Source organism: Miscanthus floridulus, chromosome 18, assembly GCF_019320115.1.
Source record: "Miscanthus floridulus cultivar M001 chromosome 18, ASM1932011v1, whole genome shotgun sequence".
Taxonomy (NCBI): Eukaryota; Viridiplantae; Streptophyta; class Magnoliopsida; order Poales; family Poaceae; genus Miscanthus; species Miscanthus floridulus.
The window spans coordinates 104,130,730-104,152,651 of NC_089597.1; the positions used below are offsets into that span (position 1 = coordinate 104,130,730).

At 48.2% G+C, this 21,922-nt stretch overlaps 1 protein-coding gene across 1 annotated transcript; it reads left to right on the forward strand.

Moving 5' to 3' along the window:
• Positions 1-18,190: 18,190 nt before the first annotated feature.
• LOC136524307 (uncharacterized) lies at positions 18,191-18,493 on the forward strand. Its single transcript, XM_066517726.1, has one exon. The coding sequence runs from the start codon at positions 18,191-18,193 to the stop codon at positions 18,491-18,493; it is 303 nt and encodes a 100-aa protein (XP_066373823.1).
• The last annotated feature ends 3,429 nt before the right edge of the window (positions 18,494-21,922 follow it).

Below are 21,922 nucleotides of genomic sequence, written 5' to 3' on the forward strand. Positions count from 1 at the left end.
TTGTAAGCTATGGCTCACTGGAACACGATTGCCGCCGCTGTAGTGTTATCCTAAACGCTAAACGGCAAACAGTCGGTCACCTACCGTTTAGCCTATTATTCAGGCAAAACGGGTGTTTAAACGGAAAACGACCGTTTAAACGGTCAAAACAACCGATTAAATGGAAATGGTGTACCACCGTGTAGCGTTTAAACGGTGTGTAAATGGGCTAAATGGCCGTTTAGGCGAACAGTGCCTGTAGGTCACCGCCGCCGAGGAGAGTCCGCTCTGCTTCACCCCCGTTCGTGCAACCACCGCCCATCATCGCGCGTCGGCCCATAGGTGAGCATCGGTCCCCTAGCTAGGTCTGCAAGGGTCTCGAGTGGCCGACGTACCACCTAGTGCCACCGCTCGCCGCGCCGGCGAGTGTGGGGCGTCTCGGGGATCTCTCCGGTGCGAAGGTGAAAAGATACGGGGGCTCCATTGCAAAGTCATTGTCTATAGAAATAGTACGTGTAGTGTTCGCGCTATTGTCTTATAATGCGAGGGCATTTTTGCAAGAGTGCCAGCGTGCACGGGCTCCCTGCCGTGGGCCGCCTCCGCGCGTGGGCCACGCCCCGCATGGGCTGCGTTAGGCCGAAATCGGTTTATCTTTTTCGTGAAAAATAGAAATAGCTTTTCATTTTAATTCTGGGCTAAACTTTGGTAATTAATATAAAATAATGTAGATATCCAAAAATTGTGAAACAAATTTTGTTAGGTTCCTAAAATTGTGCTATATCTGTTAGTGTACTTAGTTCATATATGTGCTTGTTGATACCAGGAGCTATTAAATCATATGAGAGTGCTCAATATTATTAAGTTAATTATTGTAGGAATTTTTGTGGTAGATTGGTGATAGCGAAGACCCTGAAATTTTTATAATAGCTTCATTGTATTGTTATGTGCTCACTGGAATTTTTGTAGCCATAAAATAGACTATTTAATATGGTAGCTAATTACCCGTTAAGGCTAAATGAATAATGGCATGATATTGGTTTATAAAAATTAAGCACTTGTAGGGTGAGCTTAGAATCTATTTGGTAGATATAATGATTAGCTTAGTATCTTAGTCATTAGAGCTAGCTTAATAGCTTAGCATGTGTATTCTTATTGTAAGAGTTGTTGTTGCCAAAATAATAAGTGTTGCATCATCGTTGCATGCATGTAGAAAACGAGTTGGTGGAGTTCGTGATCGTCGGAGAGCAGGAGTACGAGGAGATGATCGAGGAGTATGAGGATGAGGTCCTTGTGCAGGAGGAGGTCCTAGAGCCATCACTGATTGACTTAGCTGACACCCTGTCTGCCCAAGGCAAGCCCCGGTACATAACCCTTATTTTGAATAATCACTGGATATATATATATATGTGATGTGCATTTACGTTACATGATTTATATTGAAACTACATGCATAGATAATCAACCTATGAGTCCTACTAGCATAGGTCGAGTAGCTGCTATGCTTGGACTATTGGTAGCGTGAGTAACCTACCATTACTCATAATAGGTGATTATTATTATTACTCTCATGATAAAATGGTAAAAGGAAATGGAGACCGGGCATGGATATGGTATGTGTATTGGTGGGTGTAATAGGTTGTGTCCCACGACCAAAGGGGCATAGCTTGGTAACACTATTTTCCCTGTCCATGTCAGTTAAGGACCGTCCGTTGCTGTAGATTCTATTCATGTCACAGACTTATTATCCTGAGCACATGCTTGCTTATGGGTGCGGGAAGGCTCGTTGCTCTCTTGTCATGTGTTCTGGCTCTTTTTGGATCGACTGATTGGAGGTGGGGATGGTGGAGGTCTAAGCACCACACTGAGTCCGGGACTTAGGAGTGAGGGCTTGGAGTCCAAGTTTGGACGGGGACCTGGACCCCTTCATAGGAGAGTGGTGGGTTGGTGTTGCTTGTGCCTAGGGTGCAAGCGGGGCGTGTGTTTTGGGGTACTCAGCTGGGATACATTGGTTCATGAATCGCCATGTGATACGGTACAACTTGTCTATGATCTAGCATTGTAGTAATTACTAGAAGATGAAAGATGGTGAAATAGATCTGATTGCTCAACTCTTGCTTAAAAGTAGAACATGTGCTTACATAGAATGGTTAGCTAATGAACTAATCATCACTGCTAAAAAATACATACATAAGGATTCACTACTAATAATGCTTTTTGCAAAAAGAAAACCCAGCAAACCATAAAGCTTATTATATCCTTTGGAGTCGGAAAATTATTCCCACTAGTCGAGTAAGTCTTGCGAGTACATTGTGTACTTAGGGTTTATTTACCCCTGTTGTAGGTGCAGCTTGAGGAGTGGCTGTTGTGTGGAGGATTCTTCTGGTGGGCATAGACGTATCCTTGTATTTTATCGTTAGATGTTTATTTCAATTCCGCTGTTTAAATTCCGCACTCTGAACTTGGTATTGTAATAATGTATTTTCGAGAACTTTTGTTGTATGAAATGGATTCAATATTTTAAACGCGTTCTCATTGTTGGATCCTAGGTGAAAACATGAATTGTTCGAGTTCTTCCTTGGGGTGTGCTTGACGGAATCATCCGATGTGGCTAATTTTTGGGGTGCTTAGTGCCTAGTGGAAGACGAGCGTCTCTAAAAGCGTGTTATTTCGAGCGGTTTTGCCATAGAAACTAGGTGAACAAAATATTCTAGCAGATGGATCATAATTTTATGAACTTAACAAAATTGGTTTCACAATTTTTGGTTTACTACAAAATTTTCTATTGAATTTACAAGTTTGCTTTAAGCAATTAAATTAGGAAATGCTTTAGAAAAGAAAAGGGCTGGCGACCACCTACTCGGCACAGCAGCCCAACACGAGGCGTGGCCGCGCACAACAGCTGGCCCAGTAACGGCCCAAGGCGGGGGAGCCCACGCGCGCGACCATTTTTGCAAAGGAGGGCCTATGCTCTTTGGAAATCAAACGATGTAGTGAGGTACTATTTCTCTAGACTAGGTCTTTGCACAAAACACCTCAGAGAGAGCTGCCTTCGCAACGGGGCAGTTCCCGGCATGCCCGTGCGTGGCGGCGCGGCGCACCGGTGGCAACGGCGGCTGCACCAGTCACGCTAGACTTACTGGGACAGCAACCACGAACCGACCGCTACCTACAGCTAAACCCTTAGGGGTAGGCGGTAGTTAGAGGCTCAGTGGTGCACTGCCGAGACGTAGTGGTGAGCGACTAATCACGACAGCGGCGCATCCGTCCCATTGACCTACGGCACCGTCGGGGGAAGGGGTTAGCGAATAAGCACCAGTAGCTCATCGGGATTAGTGCTACAGTGGCGGCTGAGGCGGAGGGGTGCTGCGATGGTCTGGCCACGTGCGACCGATCAGCGTAGCAGCGTTCCGAGCGCGGCACCGGCGCATCACTACACCGATGGTGAGCTTCCCGGCCAAAACCGAGCGAGCACCAAAGGGCGTGAGTCAAGACGAGTTCAGAGCCACAAGCAATTGAACTATTACCTCTCCAATCCTACCTTTCTCACTAGTCCAAGGTCACGGCGGCGAACATGGCCCACGACGAGCTAATCACCGAATTGTTGCAGCGTAGGACTCTATCGTGGCTAGATGCGGTTGAGGCGGCTAGCTAGCTCTCCCTGCTACTTACTGACGTGAGGAGCTGGGCTGAGAAACCATGGGCTACGTGAATTTGAAAGGTGGGGCGCGATGCCCAGGCTGAGGCCACGTCGTGGGAAAAACATGCGGATGAGCTCGAGCGGTAGGGCATGTAAAAGCGGGGCTCTAGTCGGTGGTGGCAGAGCGAGCTCGTGCACACAGGTGACGAGACCAGGTGGCTTGGTGCGACGTTCGTAGCAACAAGTGGCAGGACCCAAGCGAGATCGCCTATATTGGCTAGCGGGCAAAACAGGGCAGGGAAGCATCCCATCGCCGCTGCGTCCGACCCTCGACTCGTCACGACGGCAAGGTTCCAGCTTAAGGACTAGGCGGGGTAGGTAGGACGAGGGGCGGGGCAAGCACCACGTCGATCGTGCGATGCAGCTGCAACCACGGTGCTGCCTAGCGGCCAGCCGTACAAGGGCGATGCGCGTGCAGTAGCGGGACTAGCCGTAGCTAGCTGGGACCGGCCATCGCCCGAGGCAAGGCTGCGCGGCGTCAGCCAGCCGCAAGCTGGCCAATGGTAGTGGCCCGACCACAGTTGGAACTCGGTAGCGCCAGCGCTCGCGCTCGGATGGTGACCATGCCCATGGGACCAACGGTGCTAAGCACGGTTTTTAAAACGAGCCAAAAACTGCTAACGATCCCGGATGAAGTTCAACTAATTTCCCTATCCTACAGCCAGCAGTGCCAACTATCTGGTGAAGCAATCACCAAGAATAGGGAGCAACTAGAGGAGAAGATAGATGTATGCCAACATGGGCTCGACGCTCTGAACGTTCGTTGATGAACGGAGCGCCAATGACATGATTCAGACACGTTTTAATGAAGTTAGAGCAAATTTACGAGGGTATCATAACACCCAACACCACTACCACCTAAGCTATGCTCAAGTGCACACTCAGGGACAACCAATAGTACAAGAACGTGAAGTTGGTGCCTCACAATTTTTGTTAGAATTTGGATGTCAAAACGACATTATCTACTTTCTTTTTTCGACTTCGAAAAGTCGAAAGCTTCGATTGGAGCTAAGCAACTTTTAACACTTTTGCCCTAATTTCTAAAAGACCTAACCCTATTAACCTCGACCAACCCGTAACCCTGCAATAGCCCATACTTCCTACTAACCCATAGGAGCAAAACATCTGAGCACCTTTTAACTATTTTACTTAATTTAATTCATCAAAAATAATATTTTAAACATAATCCAAATTCTTGCCGATTCAAAGAAAGTTCCCATTAAATCACGGATTCGATGTTTGAGCTCCCAAAAACCCTAGTTATAATATTCACTTCCGAAAATTACAGTTGCATTCTTATCTACCCTATTCGCTCGTCATTTTACATAAACACTATACACAAGTTATATCTTGTTTTTGTTTACTGAGATCGTTTTCCCGTTTCATACGTGCTCTAACTTGTTAAAAATTCAAAAACCCGTTCGGCTTGATTTCTCCGATACTTTAACTTAGGTGCTAAATCAGCTCGTAACACCCGAGATGTTACACTGTCGGTGCTGCTCCATTGTCCAAATACACGCACCGCCAGTTACTCGCGCGCATAGGCGCGCGCAAATCACTAGTATATATAGGAATCGTGGAGTAGGAGTACCCACAGTCAATGTCCACGTACGGGACCTCTCGCAGTCACGCTTGACATATCTCGTGGTGGTGCATTTATTACTCTGCTGTCTCCGCCTCGTACTGTCCACGCGCTCCGTCGGATCGGGATGGTCGACGACGCGGCCCACCCGGCCGGGGTGTTAACAATGACGGCACCTAGCAGCTCCTTGCAGTCTAATTTCTCGTCGGAGTTGAGCCCGCTGGCCGGCCGGCCGGCCGTCCTACAGGTCGCGACTTGACGTCTCGATCCATCTGTGTAAGTTTGTGGCACGGAAAGAACAGCTAGCGGGCCGGTGAGCCGGCTCCCGGCCTGCACATTTTTCTCTCCACCGCACCATTGTTGCCGCTCGGATGGACTTATTTCCCCATCACGTACTACGTGCGTAGAATCACGAATTGCACGAGGAATTCCAGGCCACATTTATATTTTCTGGAGGGAGTGTGGGAGACACGACGAGCGAGGCTCGTGTGTTGATGCGTGTCTACTTGTGTCTGCGCGAGAAGAGTGCTAACAATAAACTAGTACAACAAATGGTTTGGGCAACAGATCGTTTAATTTGGGTACGTTTTCTTTTTTTTTAGAAAAGAGAATATATTAATATCCTAGCTTCTGCATCGACTAATGCATATGGCTGTTCATTATTACAAGCAAGCAAAACAAAGTCCAAGGAATCTCAAACACGAAGTTTTGAGCCATGAATACAACAAAATTCTCAAAAGGAAAAGATTAAAGAGCAATTCTGTTGCTAAATCGCTAGCAGTGTCTAGCAAACACCTCCATCGCGCCCGTCTCAATAGTCCTACAACCCGCCTTCATGAAATGGCGATCCTCCTCCTTCTGAAGTAAGGTCCAGTACCTGGTCCAATACATTCCCTTGAAGATAACCTGCAAATAAGACGATGCTATGGCCTTGTCAAACACAACATCATTCCGAGTTAACCAAAGAGCCCAGCAAATAGCACTTGCACCCATAAGAATTTGAGACTTCCTTTTCCTTTTTAACCCTAAACAAATTGTGTACACTAGTTAGGGGTTTCAGGATAAAGAAAATATGAACAATTCTCCATATAAATTTAGCATAATGATAGTCAAAGAGTAAATGTTGTATAGTCTCATTGGTGGAACAGAAACAACACTTCCTATCTCCTTGTCACTGTCGCCTAGCTAAATTATCCTTGGTCAAGATTACGCCTTTGTATAAGTACCACATTACGACTTTAATCTTGAGGGGTAGTTTAAGTTTCCAAATTAAAGTGTTGTAAGGTAAAGCCTGTACACCTAATAATGCTCTGTACATGGAATTAACTGAAAACAACATTTTCTGATGCAGCCCCCACACAAAGTGATCCCTTTGATTTCTTAAGTGTGCATCTGCAACCATGGCCACTACATTGTGCCATGCTTGCAAATTAACCCCCATCAGAGATATCCTGAAAGCTACATTTAATGGTGTCGTAGACAGTACCGTCCTAACAGATGCACTTTTCTTTCTCACAATGTTATATAGTGATGGGAAGAGCGTCTTGAAAGGGTGTGGCGTTATCTACGAATCATCCCAAAAACACACTTGGGATCCGTCACCTAGATCAAACCTACCCATCGACAGGAACTCACCCTTGACCTTCATAAGGCCAGCCCAAAACTGAGAGTCCCCGGGCATGTATTGAACCCGAGTCAAAGTCTTGTCCCTTAAATACTTATTTTTAAGCAACTTTTGCCAGACACCATCACCATTTATCAGTTTGAAAAGCCACTTGCTTAAGAGGCACTTATTATGGACACCTAGATTTAGGACACCCAATCCTCCTTGGTCTTTTGGTGTATATACTACTTCCCATTTTGTCAATCTATATTTTTTCTTATGTTCATCGCTTTGCCAAAAGAACCGAGATCTAAAATAATCCGATTTAAAAAAAATCCATCTAGGTATTTCAAAGGACATCTTGAACATAGGAAGACTACTCAAAACCGAGTTAACGAGGACAAGCCTCCCACCCACCGAAAGCATCTTACTCCTCCAACCACTCAGTCTCTTTTGAAATCTTTCTTCCACATGTTTCCAGTCCTTATTCATTAGTTTTCGATGATGCATATGAATTCCTATGTATGTAAAAGGGAATGATCCTATATTACATCCGAAAATTTATGTATATTCAAATTGATTAGCATTAGCTGCTCTGTAACAAAATAATTCGCTCTTATGAAAATTGATTTTGAGTCCCGATAATTGCTCAAAGGCACAAAGCAAGAGCTTCATGTTTTTGGCCCTCTCTAAATCATTGTCCATAAAGATAATAGTGTCATCCGCATACTAAAGACTGAGAGTCCTTCATCAACCAAATGCGGAACCACTCCATGGATTTGTTCGGCCTCTTTTGCTCGTGAAATGAGTATAGCCAGCATGTCAACCACTATGTTAAACAAGATTGGAGATAACGGGTCCCCTTGCCGCACTCCTTTTCTTGTGTGGAAATAATGGCATAAATTATCATTGACCTTTACTGCAACACTCCCTCTAGACATAACTTTTGAAATCCATTCACACCAAACTAGTGAGAACCCTTTCATTCTAAGGACTTGTTGTATAAAAGGCCACTGAAGATTATCATACGCTTTTTCAAAATCTAGCTTTAGGATCACTCCATCTTTCTTTTTCCTATGCAGCTCATGTATTGTTTCATGTAGTATTACAACACCTTCCATTATATATTTTCCTGGAATAAAAGCCGTCTGAGACGGACCTATCAACTTATCTGCCATTTTCAAAATTCTATTATTTAACACCTTCGTAAAAACCTTGAATGACACGTTTAAGAGACAAATAGGCCTGTACTGTTGTATCCTAGTCGCATCCGTGATCTTGGGTAATAGTGTAATTACCCCAAAATTTAAACTATGAATATGCAGTCTCCCCATATGGAATTTATAAAAGAGGCTCATCAAATCTTGCTTGACAACATCCCAAAAGAATTGGTAAAATTCTACAGGAAAGCCATCCGGACCCTGTGCCTTATTATGTTCCATATCAAAGATTGCCATTTTGACCTCCTCCCCACTGAATGGAGCCACCAATACTTCATTCTCCTCCTCCGACACTTGAGGTATATCATGCCTCAGAGTCTCGTCCAATGAGAAAGAATTCTGTAAATGAGGTCCAAACAATCTTTTGTAGTAATCGGTTATATAATCTTTCAATTTCGCATCCCCAACAATAATTCTTTCTTCCTATTCTAGTTGTGTGATTTTTGTTTTTCTATGTCTCCCATTTGCCAACATATGAAAATACTTAGTATTATCATCTCCCTGCGACAACTTTGTTGCTTTTGATCGTTGGAGCCAATAAATCTCCTCCTCTCTTAGCAACTTAGTTAATTGCCCTTTAAGATGATATTTAAGCTCTACCTCCTGAGATGATAGCAAAGTTGTTTCTGCCTTTCTGTCGAGGATATCTATTTTATCCACCAGGTCTAGTTTATGTTTCTTGTTTTGGGAGACTAAAATTTGAGCCCAACCTCTAAGAAAACATCGCAGCCTCCTTAACTTAGACTGCCACCTTTCCAAGGGTGTTCTACACCTATTCTTAGACTCCCACACCTCTTTTACCAAATCAAAAAAACCATCCCTTATCATCTGCCATAGCTCAAATTTAAAATTCCTAGCGTTGCCTCTGTGAGATGGTTCCCCTTCATCAAGTAAGAGTGCTGTGTGATCAGAGATTTCTCGAGTGAGAGCCTGGACGGTCGCCAACAGAAATTTTTGTTCCCATTCGGTTGTCACCAAAATACGATCTAACTTCTCATAGGTTGGAATTTTAGCATAATTAGCCCAAGTGAACTTTCTACCCGTCATTTCTAGTTCCCTTAGATTCAGAGTTTCGATAATGGCATTAAAGAGAAGTGGCCATTTATTATTATACCTTGAATTATTTTTTTCTAATGGGTTCCTAATTATATTGAAATCCCCCCTACTATAAAAGGTAGATCCCTGCAGCTAGTGCAAGCACGTACTAACTCTGATAAAAAGTTCTCTTTGTGTTCTTCGTATGCTGTGCCATAGACAGACAAAAGGGCCCATCGAAAACCATCTACCTTATTTCTTAAGACAAATTTTATGTAGTAATCCCCATCAATGATATTTTCTACTTCAAAGCTTTCTTGATTTATCCCATTAGCATCCCCCCAGACATACCCTAGGGACATCGCCAATGCCAAACAAAATCAGCCCCCGCACAAAACTTTTCTAGACACTAGGTTGAGAAACTATTTCTGTTGGTTTCTGATAAAGCTATAAAATCAAGGCTCTTATCTTCGGCCACATCATGTAAAAAGGTATGTTTAGCCAGGTCACGTAGACCTCTGCAATTCCAGAAGATCCCTTTCATTGGAACAATTTTTTCTTTGCAGACACCTTCCTATTAAGGAGTTTCTTAAACTTTTTATTTTTTGCCACCTTGATGGGTATGTCAACAAGTACTCCATCAATGCCTACATTACTATCGTCCATCACCTCCTCCATCAAGTCACCACATAGTCGATCGATGGTGGAAGTATCAGGATCAACCTCATCCTCCTCTGATTCATATTCTTTATCAATTGAATTACCAACATACAAAGGTTTCAATCTCTCTTGTTCTACATCTTTAATTAAAGCTATAGAACCAGCAATTAAGTTTTCTCTACCACCCAGACTGATCCCCACCCCTCCTAAATTTTGTTCAATATGATCACTAGAAAAAGAACATACTGAATTAATAACTGCCTTAGCATTACCTTGGGGATCCTCAAGATTTTTGATGGCAACTCTTTTTTCTGCCTTCTCAAGAGAGTGTACATCAGCCACATCCGCATTCCGCTTGCTGCGCCGCACTGGAGTAAGCTCTCTGTCAGACAACACCGCCGTCGTCATAACACTTCCCAATACATTGCCATCCGCTGACACTCTGCCCTCTACCATGGCCATAAGAATGGCCCCAAGGTACTGATCCTCACCCACAAGCACTCCATCTGATGTCCCATCAACCTACCTTGCCTGAACTGATTCTCCAACTAGTGTGGATGGCTGCTGGTTATGATTTTTTTTGCGAACCCCAACTATTTGCCCCCAAACTGGCCGATGCCTGTATCCCTGCCGAAGGCGGCGGCTGCTGCCCCTTCTCCTTCCCTTTCAGTAAATTTCCTGAGACCAACTTGCCACCCGACCTTGATAACTGTGATGTACGTTGCTGCATACGCGCTGGAGCTAAGGACCCTGAAGGTACCAGAGAAGCTGCTACTCGCACATCCACCGAATGACCTTTCTTGATTCCCACAAAATCATGTACCGCATCGCTCAGATCATTCTCCTCATCTAATAAATCATCCTGTTCAAGATCAACATCCATATGTGCTTTTGGATTATTTGCTTCTTTTCCTGAATTACTACTAACTATTGCACTTGTTGCACTTGCACCTGAGTTGATAACCTTGCCATGATTTTGTGCCTCCTCCATCTCATTGTCCTTTGGTGCCCCACTACCATGATCTTCATTCCCATTATTCTTGGTGTTCCAAATGCTTCGTAGCCCGATGTTTGATAAATAAGGTTCAACTTTAAAAAGCAACTGGAAGTATCGATTACCAATAATGACATCTAGTTTGGTTGGAATTGCCTCCGGATCTGGTACTGCCCCTGCAAACCTTCCAAAGCTACTCCCTCTAGTTGTCACCATGTCCACATCTTGAGTAACTCCAAAAAGAGTTCCCAAAGCCCACAAAAACAAATACTCCCTTAAAGTTGTCAGAAGATTTAAGACTCTCATCCACACCACTAGCAGAGCATGACCAAAATGTTCCTCAGCTTTCTTGAATTCTTGAAATTTGAGAGTCACGCCTTCTTTCATTTTTGCATTGAACCTTGTCATCTTTGCTAGATCACCCTTTGTAGGAAAAAGCACCTTGAACTCAGAGCTACTGTGTTGTTTTACTTACCAAGCAAAAGTGTCAGAAACCAAAACCCGCAAAAAAGCGGCAACATCTTCTTCTGACAAATCTTTACCAGAAGTGGAGATCAGAGCCATTCTCAATTCTCTCTTTGTCGGCTGAATTGGTGCATGTGGAATAAAAAACCCGGCTAGTGCATCTGTCGCTTGACCGACCAATTGGGCTACTGGTTTCAGCTGCTTAAGAATCGGGCATCGACTCATGGCATGATCAGAGCTTCTGCAAATTTCACAAAATACCATCGTAGTGCACTCAAACATCAAGTGACCCTTTACACCACATCTTCTGCAAACCTTAGTGGTGCCTGTCTTCTGTGAAGCACCTACAGCCACCACGTTCGATGTTTGTACCACTGAATTTTCAACCTGCACATCAGTTGGTCCACCTGCCGAAGAAGAACCCTTTAGAATTTGAGATCCAGCATTAGCACCTTTCTCCGCACCTATACATGTTCCTTTCAGGTGCTGCTAATCCATAATAACACCTTGCCGTTGATTGACCCCCATCCCCGACAAAGCCGTAGATGGCGTGGTCATCACTGGAGGAGCTTGCGATGTGTACTGCTGCTGATTCACAAGTTGTCGTACCGAGATCTAAGGGTTTGGCATAGGTTGCTGCGATGATACCTGCTGTGATGGCACCTACTGCTATGGAAGACACTATTGCACGTACTACCGTTGCTGCATAATCTGCTGTTGATGCTGCGGTGGCACCTGATGCTGTAGATGCTGCAGTTGCTGCTGAAGGTTCAGCGGGTGGTGAGTTACTTGGTGCTGCTGTGGACCATATGGCTGAATTCGCTGCTGATTCTGGTGAGGTACGTGACACTGATACTTGTGCCCCTGTCGGAACTGTCGTTCCAGCCTTGATCCCCATTGCCGCCAAAGCGTCCTCATTGTCCCCGTTCATAATCCCACCCGGGGCCATAATTCGGTTCAGCCCAGAGGTTAGGGTTGTACCGATGACCATAGAAAGGTGCGCCATCGTCTACCTCCTGGTACATAAGGCCAGCGCCGTATCCATGTCATCCACCGCATGAAGCACCACCTCCACCGCCTGTGCGCTCTCCGCTGTGGCCAGTTCTGTAACCTCTTCCTCCAAGACCAGCCCCATCAATGCCCACCCCACCTGTACCTGGTGATGCCATGCCCGCACGTACGACTTGCACGTACGAGGGATGAATAGAGGAGGGAGTGGCGACTAGGGTTAGCTTGTTGATCTCACCAAGGTCGCAGGAGGCAAGTAGGAAATGTGATGCTAATTTTCGTGTACAACCCCTTCTACGATCGCATCTGTCCAGCACACAAAGCCCATGTTGGGACTCAGAAGGCCCACCTATCTCTGTGCCTAGAACGGATCAGCGGCAAGGACGTTCGTCTCGCATGTAACTCGAATTGTAGGCATCATGTAGCCCACCCATTCCTGCTGAGAAGATCGAACCCGCATGTCGCTGTTCATATGGTCCGCCCGTCCCTGCAGAGGAAACAGATCTCGCATGCTACTGTTTGCATGTCGCAAAAAACGGATCTAATTTAATTTGATTTTGAAACAATGACGAACAACAATCTTCGTGAACCTTGTGCACTGACTTCACCGACGATGATGGGGATGACCTCCCTAGGACCTCGGCAAGAGTACCCCCACCAATGCTCATCGACCCCACAAAAGCATTGTCGTATAATCGCCTAGCGTCATCGTCGGTGACGCCCTCGGTCGTGGCAGCATCCCGGACATCGGTGTCAACGATGGCCGTTGTCATGCTATCCAAGCTTTGATGATATTTTGCACCAAAACTACTTTAGTGTTTGAAGATGTCGGGGACGAAGATGCTCCTACCCATCGTTGGATCGATGAGTCTTGCAATGCTTCTCCTTTCTGAAGCCATGAACTGCTGCTTGGCATACCAAGTCCGGTGTATACGGTGATTGATCGAGCTCCTCATTGAATTCATCGTCATTCGCTAACGCCTAGAACTTGGACTTCCCACCTATGGGACGAAGGTCTATCGTGGGATCGGAAACAACCCGATCACCATGGCCACTAATTGGTATCCAACCATCATCATCATCTTCCATCCCAACACTATTTACCAAAATACTATGTAAGCTTACCTTGTTTTCAATAGCCTGATCTATCGCACTCCTACGAGATTCTAGGACCACCGAAATGCGAGGACACCTTGCAAAAGATCTACCAGCAACACCCATGATCTTCTTCTCGCTGTTGTGGTCGATGGATTCATGGAAACATCAGCCTTTAGAAAGACATGACTCAACATTGTTGAGCACGAAGGCATCCTTCAAACTCCTCCCAGTGATGCCACTGTTCCTGATCATGGTGTTGTCGGTCGTAATGACATGGCTAGCTCCAGCAATGCGGAGGGACTACCCTGCGACGTCGCTATTCCTAACACACAGTTGTTGGGTGCAACGTTGTCATCTCTGGTGGCACCGCTGTTCCTGGTGTCGTTGTTGTCGGACGCCACAACATGGCCCTCTCCGGCAGCACGGAGAAGCCAATCTCCATTGCATAGTGGATCACCATCAGTCGCGACAATGTGGCCCTCTCTGGCAACATGGAGAGGCTGATCTCCATCATGAGATAGATTGCTGGCGTCACTCTACCACTGGCCTCTGTTGCCCTCGAGGTCCTCAGGGTTGCCTCCCAAGTCTCCCTCAACGGTCATTTTTTGGTCTGAGTGCTCTTGCTACGGTGTAGCTTCTTTAGAAAGCCATTGCTGTAGCACTTTATTGGTTATTATTATTTTATGGTAATGTTTTGTTTAGAGCGCTCGGATGCTCCGTTCTCATCTATGTAGATTTGCATCGCTCCGCACGCCCCACTCCCTCAACGGTAATGTTTTGTATCGAACCATCCACATAGATAAAAAAGCTCCACACGCCCCACTTGCCTCACTCTTGCCCGCGCGCCTCGCTCCGCATGCGCCGCTCGCTCCCACCTATGCAGATTTGCCCCGCGCCACTGTAGTAGATCACTGGCACCAAGGCACAGGGCCACGCCACCATCTTCGTTGCCTAGATCTTCATGCCATGCCAGCCTCATGTCCTTCCTCACCGCCATCCTTGAGCCACAGTGCCTAGGTAGGCCTGTCGTGGCTGACTACACCATGGTGGATTGCCTCCATCCGACCATCGTGGCTGCCTCCACCATGTCGGGTGCCAGCATCTGCTATTGTGGCCACCTCCATCGCGTCAGGTGCCGCCATCTGCCGTCGCGGCCGCTTGCACCACGTTAGTTCACCACGCCACCCGTGCCATGTTGTGCTAAAAACACGTGTTGCAAACGTATGTTTCAGATGTTTCAGTGGTATGTTGCAATTGTTTCATATGGATGTTGCAAAAGTAGATCGAGATGTTGCATATGTTGCAATGGTTTGTACACAAATGTTGCAATCATCTCTTCCTATCTATTTTTTAGATGTACGTTGCAAGTGTATTTATTTGGATGTTGCATAAGTGTCGGGGACCAATACTAGGGTACCCGAAGAGGAGCTAATGACCATCAACGTTGATTCATCCGCGCGATCAAGAGCGTGACTACACCGCTTGCCAGGTCCCACCTCATTCGGCCACCGAGGCGGTGGGCCCTTCCTTGTTTGACCCCCAAGGGTCGGCTCCGCCTTAGTGGGTGCTACGACTGTGGGCCCCGTGTCACTCGACCCTTGAGGGTTGGCTCTATCTCGACTGACTCCTGAAGGATAGCTCCGTCTCGCCAGACCCCTGAGGGCTAGCTTTGCCTCGCCCAATGCCCAAGGGCTGGCTCCACGTCGCCCGACGTTTGAGGGCTGGGTCCGCCTCGCTCGACCCTCAAGGGTTGGCTTTGCTTCGCCCGATGTCTGAGGGCTGGCTTTGCTTTGCCCAATGTCTGAGGGCTGGCTCCGCCTCGCCCGACGTCTACGCGTGATTCCTTTATAACAACACGCGTAGATAAGGTAGGGCACTCAAGTCAACCACAATACCGAGGACCATACCCTACATGCCTGTAGGAAAGTACTGTCAAGCCATGCCAGAAGGGTGCTTTATGACCTCCTAGGCATGTCAGAGCCCAAATAGTATTGTAGGTGCCGACATTTGCCTTATAGTGTTGTGGGCGCCATCATTTTCCCTCGAGCATGGATCCTTACGGAAGCTCATGACAATCACTGCGGTCTAGAAGGAAACTCGCATCATCCACAGTAACAAACATGTGGTCACTGTGCTGCATGCTCCCTATATGGCCGTTGATCAACGCCCTGGTCTACCATGCCGCCCGCCAGGGTAGGATGGGACATGACAGCCCTCTGACAATGCCAGGACATGGCATCATCAGCGGACAGATGCCCAGTGTGGCCTTGTTAGGGTTAGTAGACATGCGCCCAGCATGGGGCTGTTCCTATCACCGCCTGCCATGTTAGCGGGGCCGGCATAGAGGAAAAGGAAGACCCGACGTCCTTGAAGGACTTCCTTTATCTCTGGTTTTTCTCTTTACTCCCATCTGTAATCCTTGCTCTCCCTTGGCCTATAAAATGGAAAGCTGGGCACCCCACTAAGGGGATCGATTTTCATGACATAATAGCAGAACCCCTAGTATCAAATCCCGAACATATAGCTGAGTAGCAACCAAGCTCTTAGCACCCATTCGACCTTTCCATCAGAGACTTGGGACCTATCCCTCTCTTGCCCATTTGTAACCCCTACTATGAACTTTTCAGTGCCAATAACACAAGCAGCAGCCACAAATAGGACGTAGGGACATTCTGCCTGAACTAGTATAAACCTTGTATCTTTTTAGCATACCATCCTGGCCAAACGCGCAATAACACATATTTACTCGTTGGTGTTTACTCGAAACACCGATAGTTGGCGTGCTAGGTAGGGGACTTTTGCATGTCCTGACATTAACATCAGGCCACAAATGGCTAGTCACGGCATCAGCTTGGTCCCAAGCGCACACATGCGCTTCGGGGACCTATACTTCATCATCACGGCGAAGGGAGAGCTGGCACGGATGCCCTTTGTTGTTCAGCCCATCCACTCCACTAGCCTCGACATGATCACCGAGATGCATGTGCTGGAGGCCTACGCCCCTAGAAGCGATCAACTCCTTGACTTCGAGTATGAAATGTTGGAGCGTCAGCTTGGCGTCTTCCCAGGACCCCAACCATCCCAGGAGGGAGCTGTTCTCCCTAGAATACCTCATCCAGAGCACCCTAACAGTGCTCCTGTTCGGTCTCTTCAACGCCGCAGAGATCGTTGGCCACTTTGTGGCGTAGCGCATGATCCCATCCCCCATGAACAATGAGTTCATGGGTGTAATCAAACACGTTGCAGAGTCCTTCCATGACCTCCTCGCAGAGGAGCTGGAGTCACCGTCTGGCTCTAACTCCAGCAGGGGAAGCCATCACCCCTCTCATGAATGCTTCATGATAGGTACCCCCGAGGGACACATCGAAGGCATCCACAAGGAGGAGGCTACCCTGATGAACAACCTCGATGATGAGACTGAGGGGGAGACAGTGGCCCACCTCACATGCGGGTGGAGTAGCTGAAAGCCCAACACCAACAGATCAAGGAAGCGCGACTCCAGCTTGAGCAGGAATGCATGGAGCTCGATCGGGAGATCAAGCGCCATGGAGACAGTGGGCGTGCATGCGCCATGGCCCGTGACATAAACTAGAGGGTCATCGCCAATGAGGAAGCCCTCCCTCGCTTCGCTTGGCATGCCAAAACATCACCGTTGCGACAGCCTTGCTCCATGGTCTTCCAGAGGCTACGATGCCCGAGGATCATTGGGCTCACCATGAGATTCGCATGCTGCTCAAGCATGCGGTGGAGCAGCAGACTGAGAGCTCATTGTCTCAGCGATGCGAGCTCGACATCATCCAGCGCACACCCACGTAGTGCCCTAGCAGGGACGCGTTGGTCCACCAGGAGCCACAAGGAAGTAGGCAGCACACTGCGGTCCCTGTGCGTCAGCGTCTGGGACCACCTGTGAGTCCCTGGTTCACAAGCTAGGATGTAAGGGCCTGTGAATCACCAAGGAACTTCTTGACATCTCCACTAGCCACACCTTAGATGAAGAAGCAGTTGGAGCGATCTTCGACTGCCTTAAGGGCAAGGCGAGGTGGGACGAGGACACCAGCAAAGGCGCCTCTAATTGTCCTGCCAAAAAGAAGAACAAGCAATGATGCGAGGGCTCCCTCATGGCCCCCGCTGACCGCTGGGGTGGTCGGAAGTCCACGGAGGGCACTCTTGACCACTTTGAAAAACTACTCGAGGGGCCATGCCCGAACCATGCTTTCCCTATGAAGCATCTATACAAGCACTACGGCCTCATGAAGTGGTTCTTGTCCAGAGGCTCCAACAAAGGGGAGCAAGAGAAGGACCCCAACCCTACCACGGACGATGCCGAGGGGAAGGATGGTGGCTTCCCAATGCTGGATGGCTGTCTCATGATCTTAGAAGGATCGGTGGCCTACGACTCCAAGCGTCGCTAGAAGGTCATGCGCTGCGAGGTCTATACGACCGAACCGGCCACACCTACCTTCCTCCGGTGGTCAGAGTCCGCTATAACCTTCGATTGGACTGACCACCCAGAGAGCGTCCCATAGTCAGGGAGATACTCGCTCGTGGTCAATCTAATCATCGGCATGAAGCAGCTCACCAAGGTACTAATGGATGGAGGCAGTGGCTCAACATCATGTATGCTGAGACGCTTGATGCTATGGGCATCAACCGAGCGCGCATTTGGCCGACCGGAGTGCCTTTTCAATGCATTGTGCCTAGAAAGCAGGCCATGCCGCTTGGGCGGATTGATTTGCCCGTCACCTTTGGGGGTCCGTCCAACTACAAGATAGAGACCCTCACCTTCAAAGTGTTGGGGTTCCACGGAACTTACCACGCCATCCTGGGATGACCATTCTATGCAAAGTTCATGGCCGTTCCCAACTACACCTACCTCAAGCTTAAGATGCTAGGCCTTGACAGGGTCATCACCATCGGCACCTCCTTCCAGCGTGCCTACGAGTGCGAGGTCGAGTGTTGCGATCATGCCGCAGCAATCATCACCTTTGGAGAGCTCGTGGCCATCAGGAAAGAGGTCACCGAAGAAGCACCCAACCCTAAGAAGCCGACTAGGTCTTTTGAGCCAGCGGAGGGCTCCAAAGAGGTCCTCATAGATCCTAGCAGCCCCGAGGGCAAGGTGATGCGCATTGGCACCGCACTTTCCTCTAAATAGGAAAGCGCACTCGTTGACTTCCTCCATGCCAACAAAGACATCTTTGCGTGGAAACCCTCAGACATGGTAGGCATTTCGAGGGAACTCACCGAGCATGCCTTGAAGATCCGCCTAAGCTCCAAGCCGATGAAACAGCGCCTACGTCGCTTCGACGAGGGGAAACGCAGTACCATCGGTGAGGAAATTGCAAAGCTTTTGGCAGCCAGATTCATCAAGGTAGTGTACCACCTAGAGTGGTTAGCCAACTCCGTTCTTGTATGAAAGAAAAGTGGGAAATGGGGGATGTGTGTTGACTACACAGGTCTCAACAAGGTGTGCCCAAAGGATTCGTTTCCTTTGCCGCGCATAGACCAAATAGTCGACTCTACCTCAGGGTGTGAAACCCTCTGCTTCCTTGATGCGTACTCCGCGTACCATCAAATCATGATGAAAGAATCTGACCAGCTCATGACATCTTTCATCACCCCCTTCGGATCATTCTGCTACATCACAATGCCATTCGGTCTGAAGAACACTAGGGCTACATACCAGCGTTGTATGCTCAAGTGTTTTAGGGACCTCATCGGGCAGACCATTGAGGCCTACATTGATGACATCATAGTCAAGTCCAAATGGGTTGACCACCTCATAGCCGATCTTGAGTAGACCTTTGCAAAACTCTGAGCAAACGACATCAAACTCAAACCCAAGAAGTGTGTTTTTGGGGTCTCGAGGGGCATGCTGCTTGGTTTCATCGTCTCTGAGCATGGCATCAAAGCCAACCCGGAGAAGATCTCAGCCATTACAAGGATGGGCCTGATTTAGAATATGAAGGGGGTACAATGAGTTATAGGGTGCCTTGCCGCACTTAGCCACTTCATCTTGTGCCTCGGCGAACGAGGTCTCCCCCTTTATAGACTTCTAAAGAAGGCCGACCACTTCAAATGGACTTCCGAGGCCTAAGAGGCACTTGACATGCTCAAGTAGCTTCTAACGAAGGCTCCGATCCTGGTTCCTCCTACCGATGGAGAACCCCTTCTGCTCTACGTCATGGCCACCACACAGGTGGTCAGCGCCCTAGTAGTGGAGCGAGAGGAAGAGGGGCATGCCCTCAAAGTACAGCGCCCTAGTAGTGGAGCGAGAGGAAGAGGGGCATGCCCTCAAAGTACAGCGCCCTATGTACTTCATTAGCGAGGTCCTATCCGACTCTAAGAACCGATATCCCCAAATCCAGAAACTCCTATACGCCGTCCTCATCACCAAGAGGAAGCTATGCCACTACTTCGAGTCACATCTAGTGACAGTTGTGATGTCCTTCCCCCTCAGTGAGGTCATCCAAAACCAGGATGCCACGGGAAGAATCATGAAGTGGGCACTCGAGTTGATGGGTTAGGGCATTGCGTATGCCTCCTGGACGTCCATCAAATCCTAGGTATTGGCTGATTTCATGTCAGAATGGACTGAGGTCCAAACGCCACCAACGATCATCGACCAAGAGTACTAGATGATGTACTTCGATGGGTCACTGATGAAGAAGGGCACCGGCGTAGGGCTAGTCTTCATGTCACCTCTTGGGGTACGCATGAGGTACATGGTTCACCTCCATTTTCCCTCCTCCAACAATGTAGTTGAATATGAAGCACTCATCAATGGCCTACACATCGCCATTGAGTTGGGCATCCGATGCCTCCATGTTCGGGGGGACTCCCAGCTAGTCGTTGACCAAGTCATGAAGGAATCAAGCTACCACGACGCCAAGATGGCTGCATACTACCAAGAAGTCCACCAGCTAGAGGACAAGTTCAACAGTCTCGAGCTCAACCACATCCTAAGGCATCTCAATGAGGCGGCCGACATGCTGGCAAAGGCAGCATTCGGCTGGCAGCTAGTGCCAATAGGTGTCTTTGCCAGCGACCAACACAAGCCATCAACATGCCGCATGTCGCCCGATGCCCCGGAGCATCCCTCCAAAGCATCCTGGAGGAGAATCTAGACTTTGAGTCCCAGGGCTTTATGGAGACCGTCGCTGAAACCACCACCATACAACCTCCTTTACCACCCTTCCATGGAGGCACAATCTTCAACGTCAGCGTCGATAGCCCCTCTTGGAATAGGGAAACCATGGAGGAAGGCGCCACTCGCGTCAATAGGAACATCAACCGTGAGCAGCGCTGAGAAAACGAGGCTGCCCTTGCGATGGCCAAGGCTCAGCTTGACTCGCAAGGAAGGCCACGCCAACTCCACCACAACCTCGATGATGAATTTGTCCATGTTGATGGACATGATGTCTACAAGACCCCAAGCGCCAACTTGGTTGTGGCCACCAACGAGCTCGCTAGGCTCCCGCAGACACCGAAGGTCGCAAAAGTCACCGCCATGCTTAAAGCGGTGTACTGCTAGGTCAATGAGATCCACTAGGATCAGAGGCCTTCATACTCCACAAGCTCAATTCGCTGATCAGCCATGCCAAAATCTGATCGCCACCCAAGTCGTTTCACCGACCAGCACCATGACCATAGACAACCCCTCCAGGGGGAGCTAGGGGCAACCACATCGAACACCCACGCCAACATGACTAGAAGGTCAACCAGGACATCCAAGTGCATCTCAACAATCTCTGAGATGCACAATGACGTATCAATAATCAGTCGCCATGAAGAAGAAGTACATCACCATCAATAGTATGAGCAGGAGTTTGATAAACCGGACTTAGCTCTCGAGCCACTCAATGCTGGCAATGCTGTAGATCACGGTGCCGACAACCCTGAAGGGCCCCTAGCATTCACAAGGGCACTTCAAACACTCTAGTGGCCCCGTGGTTTCAAAATCACTATGGTCAAGCCATACCAGGGAAGCATGAACCCCACACAGTGGTTACAAGCTTACACCACTGCTATGCATGCCGCTAGAGGAGATACTAGTGTCATGGCGAACTATCTTCCTATCATGCTCACACCATCCGCCATGAACTGGTTCACAAGCCTTGCCCCAGACTCCATCGGATCCTAGGAAGGACTGAAGAAAGTCTTCACTGACAATTACATGGCTATGTGTACTCAGCCAGGCACCAAGCATGATCTAAACTGCATCTACCAGAAGCCGTCCGAGCTCCTTCGTAGCTACATAAGATGCTTTTTCAAGATGAGGAACTCTATTCCTAACATCACGGAAGCTGAGGTCATCACCACCTTCGTCCGAGGACTCCATCACCGTGACCTCCGCTCCAAGTTCAACTGCAAGCCGCCAACAGGGATTGACGAGATGATTACGACCACCAACCAGTACGCCGATGCCGAAGAAGCCGAAGTGTGCTTCAACAAGGATGTGGGCACTCATCGCCCAACTCACCGCAACGACGATCGCCCTAACGATCGGCGCCACAGCGACCGCCACTATGACGAACGCAGTCACCATCAGGATAGTGGCCGTGATCGGCCAGAAGGATCCAAG

What these genes read in the sequence shown, in the direction of transcription:
- LOC136524307 (XM_066517726.1), top strand. Translation starts at nt 18,191, where the DNA reads ATGGCCGTTCCCAACTACACCTACCTCAAGCTTAAGATGCTAGGCCTT.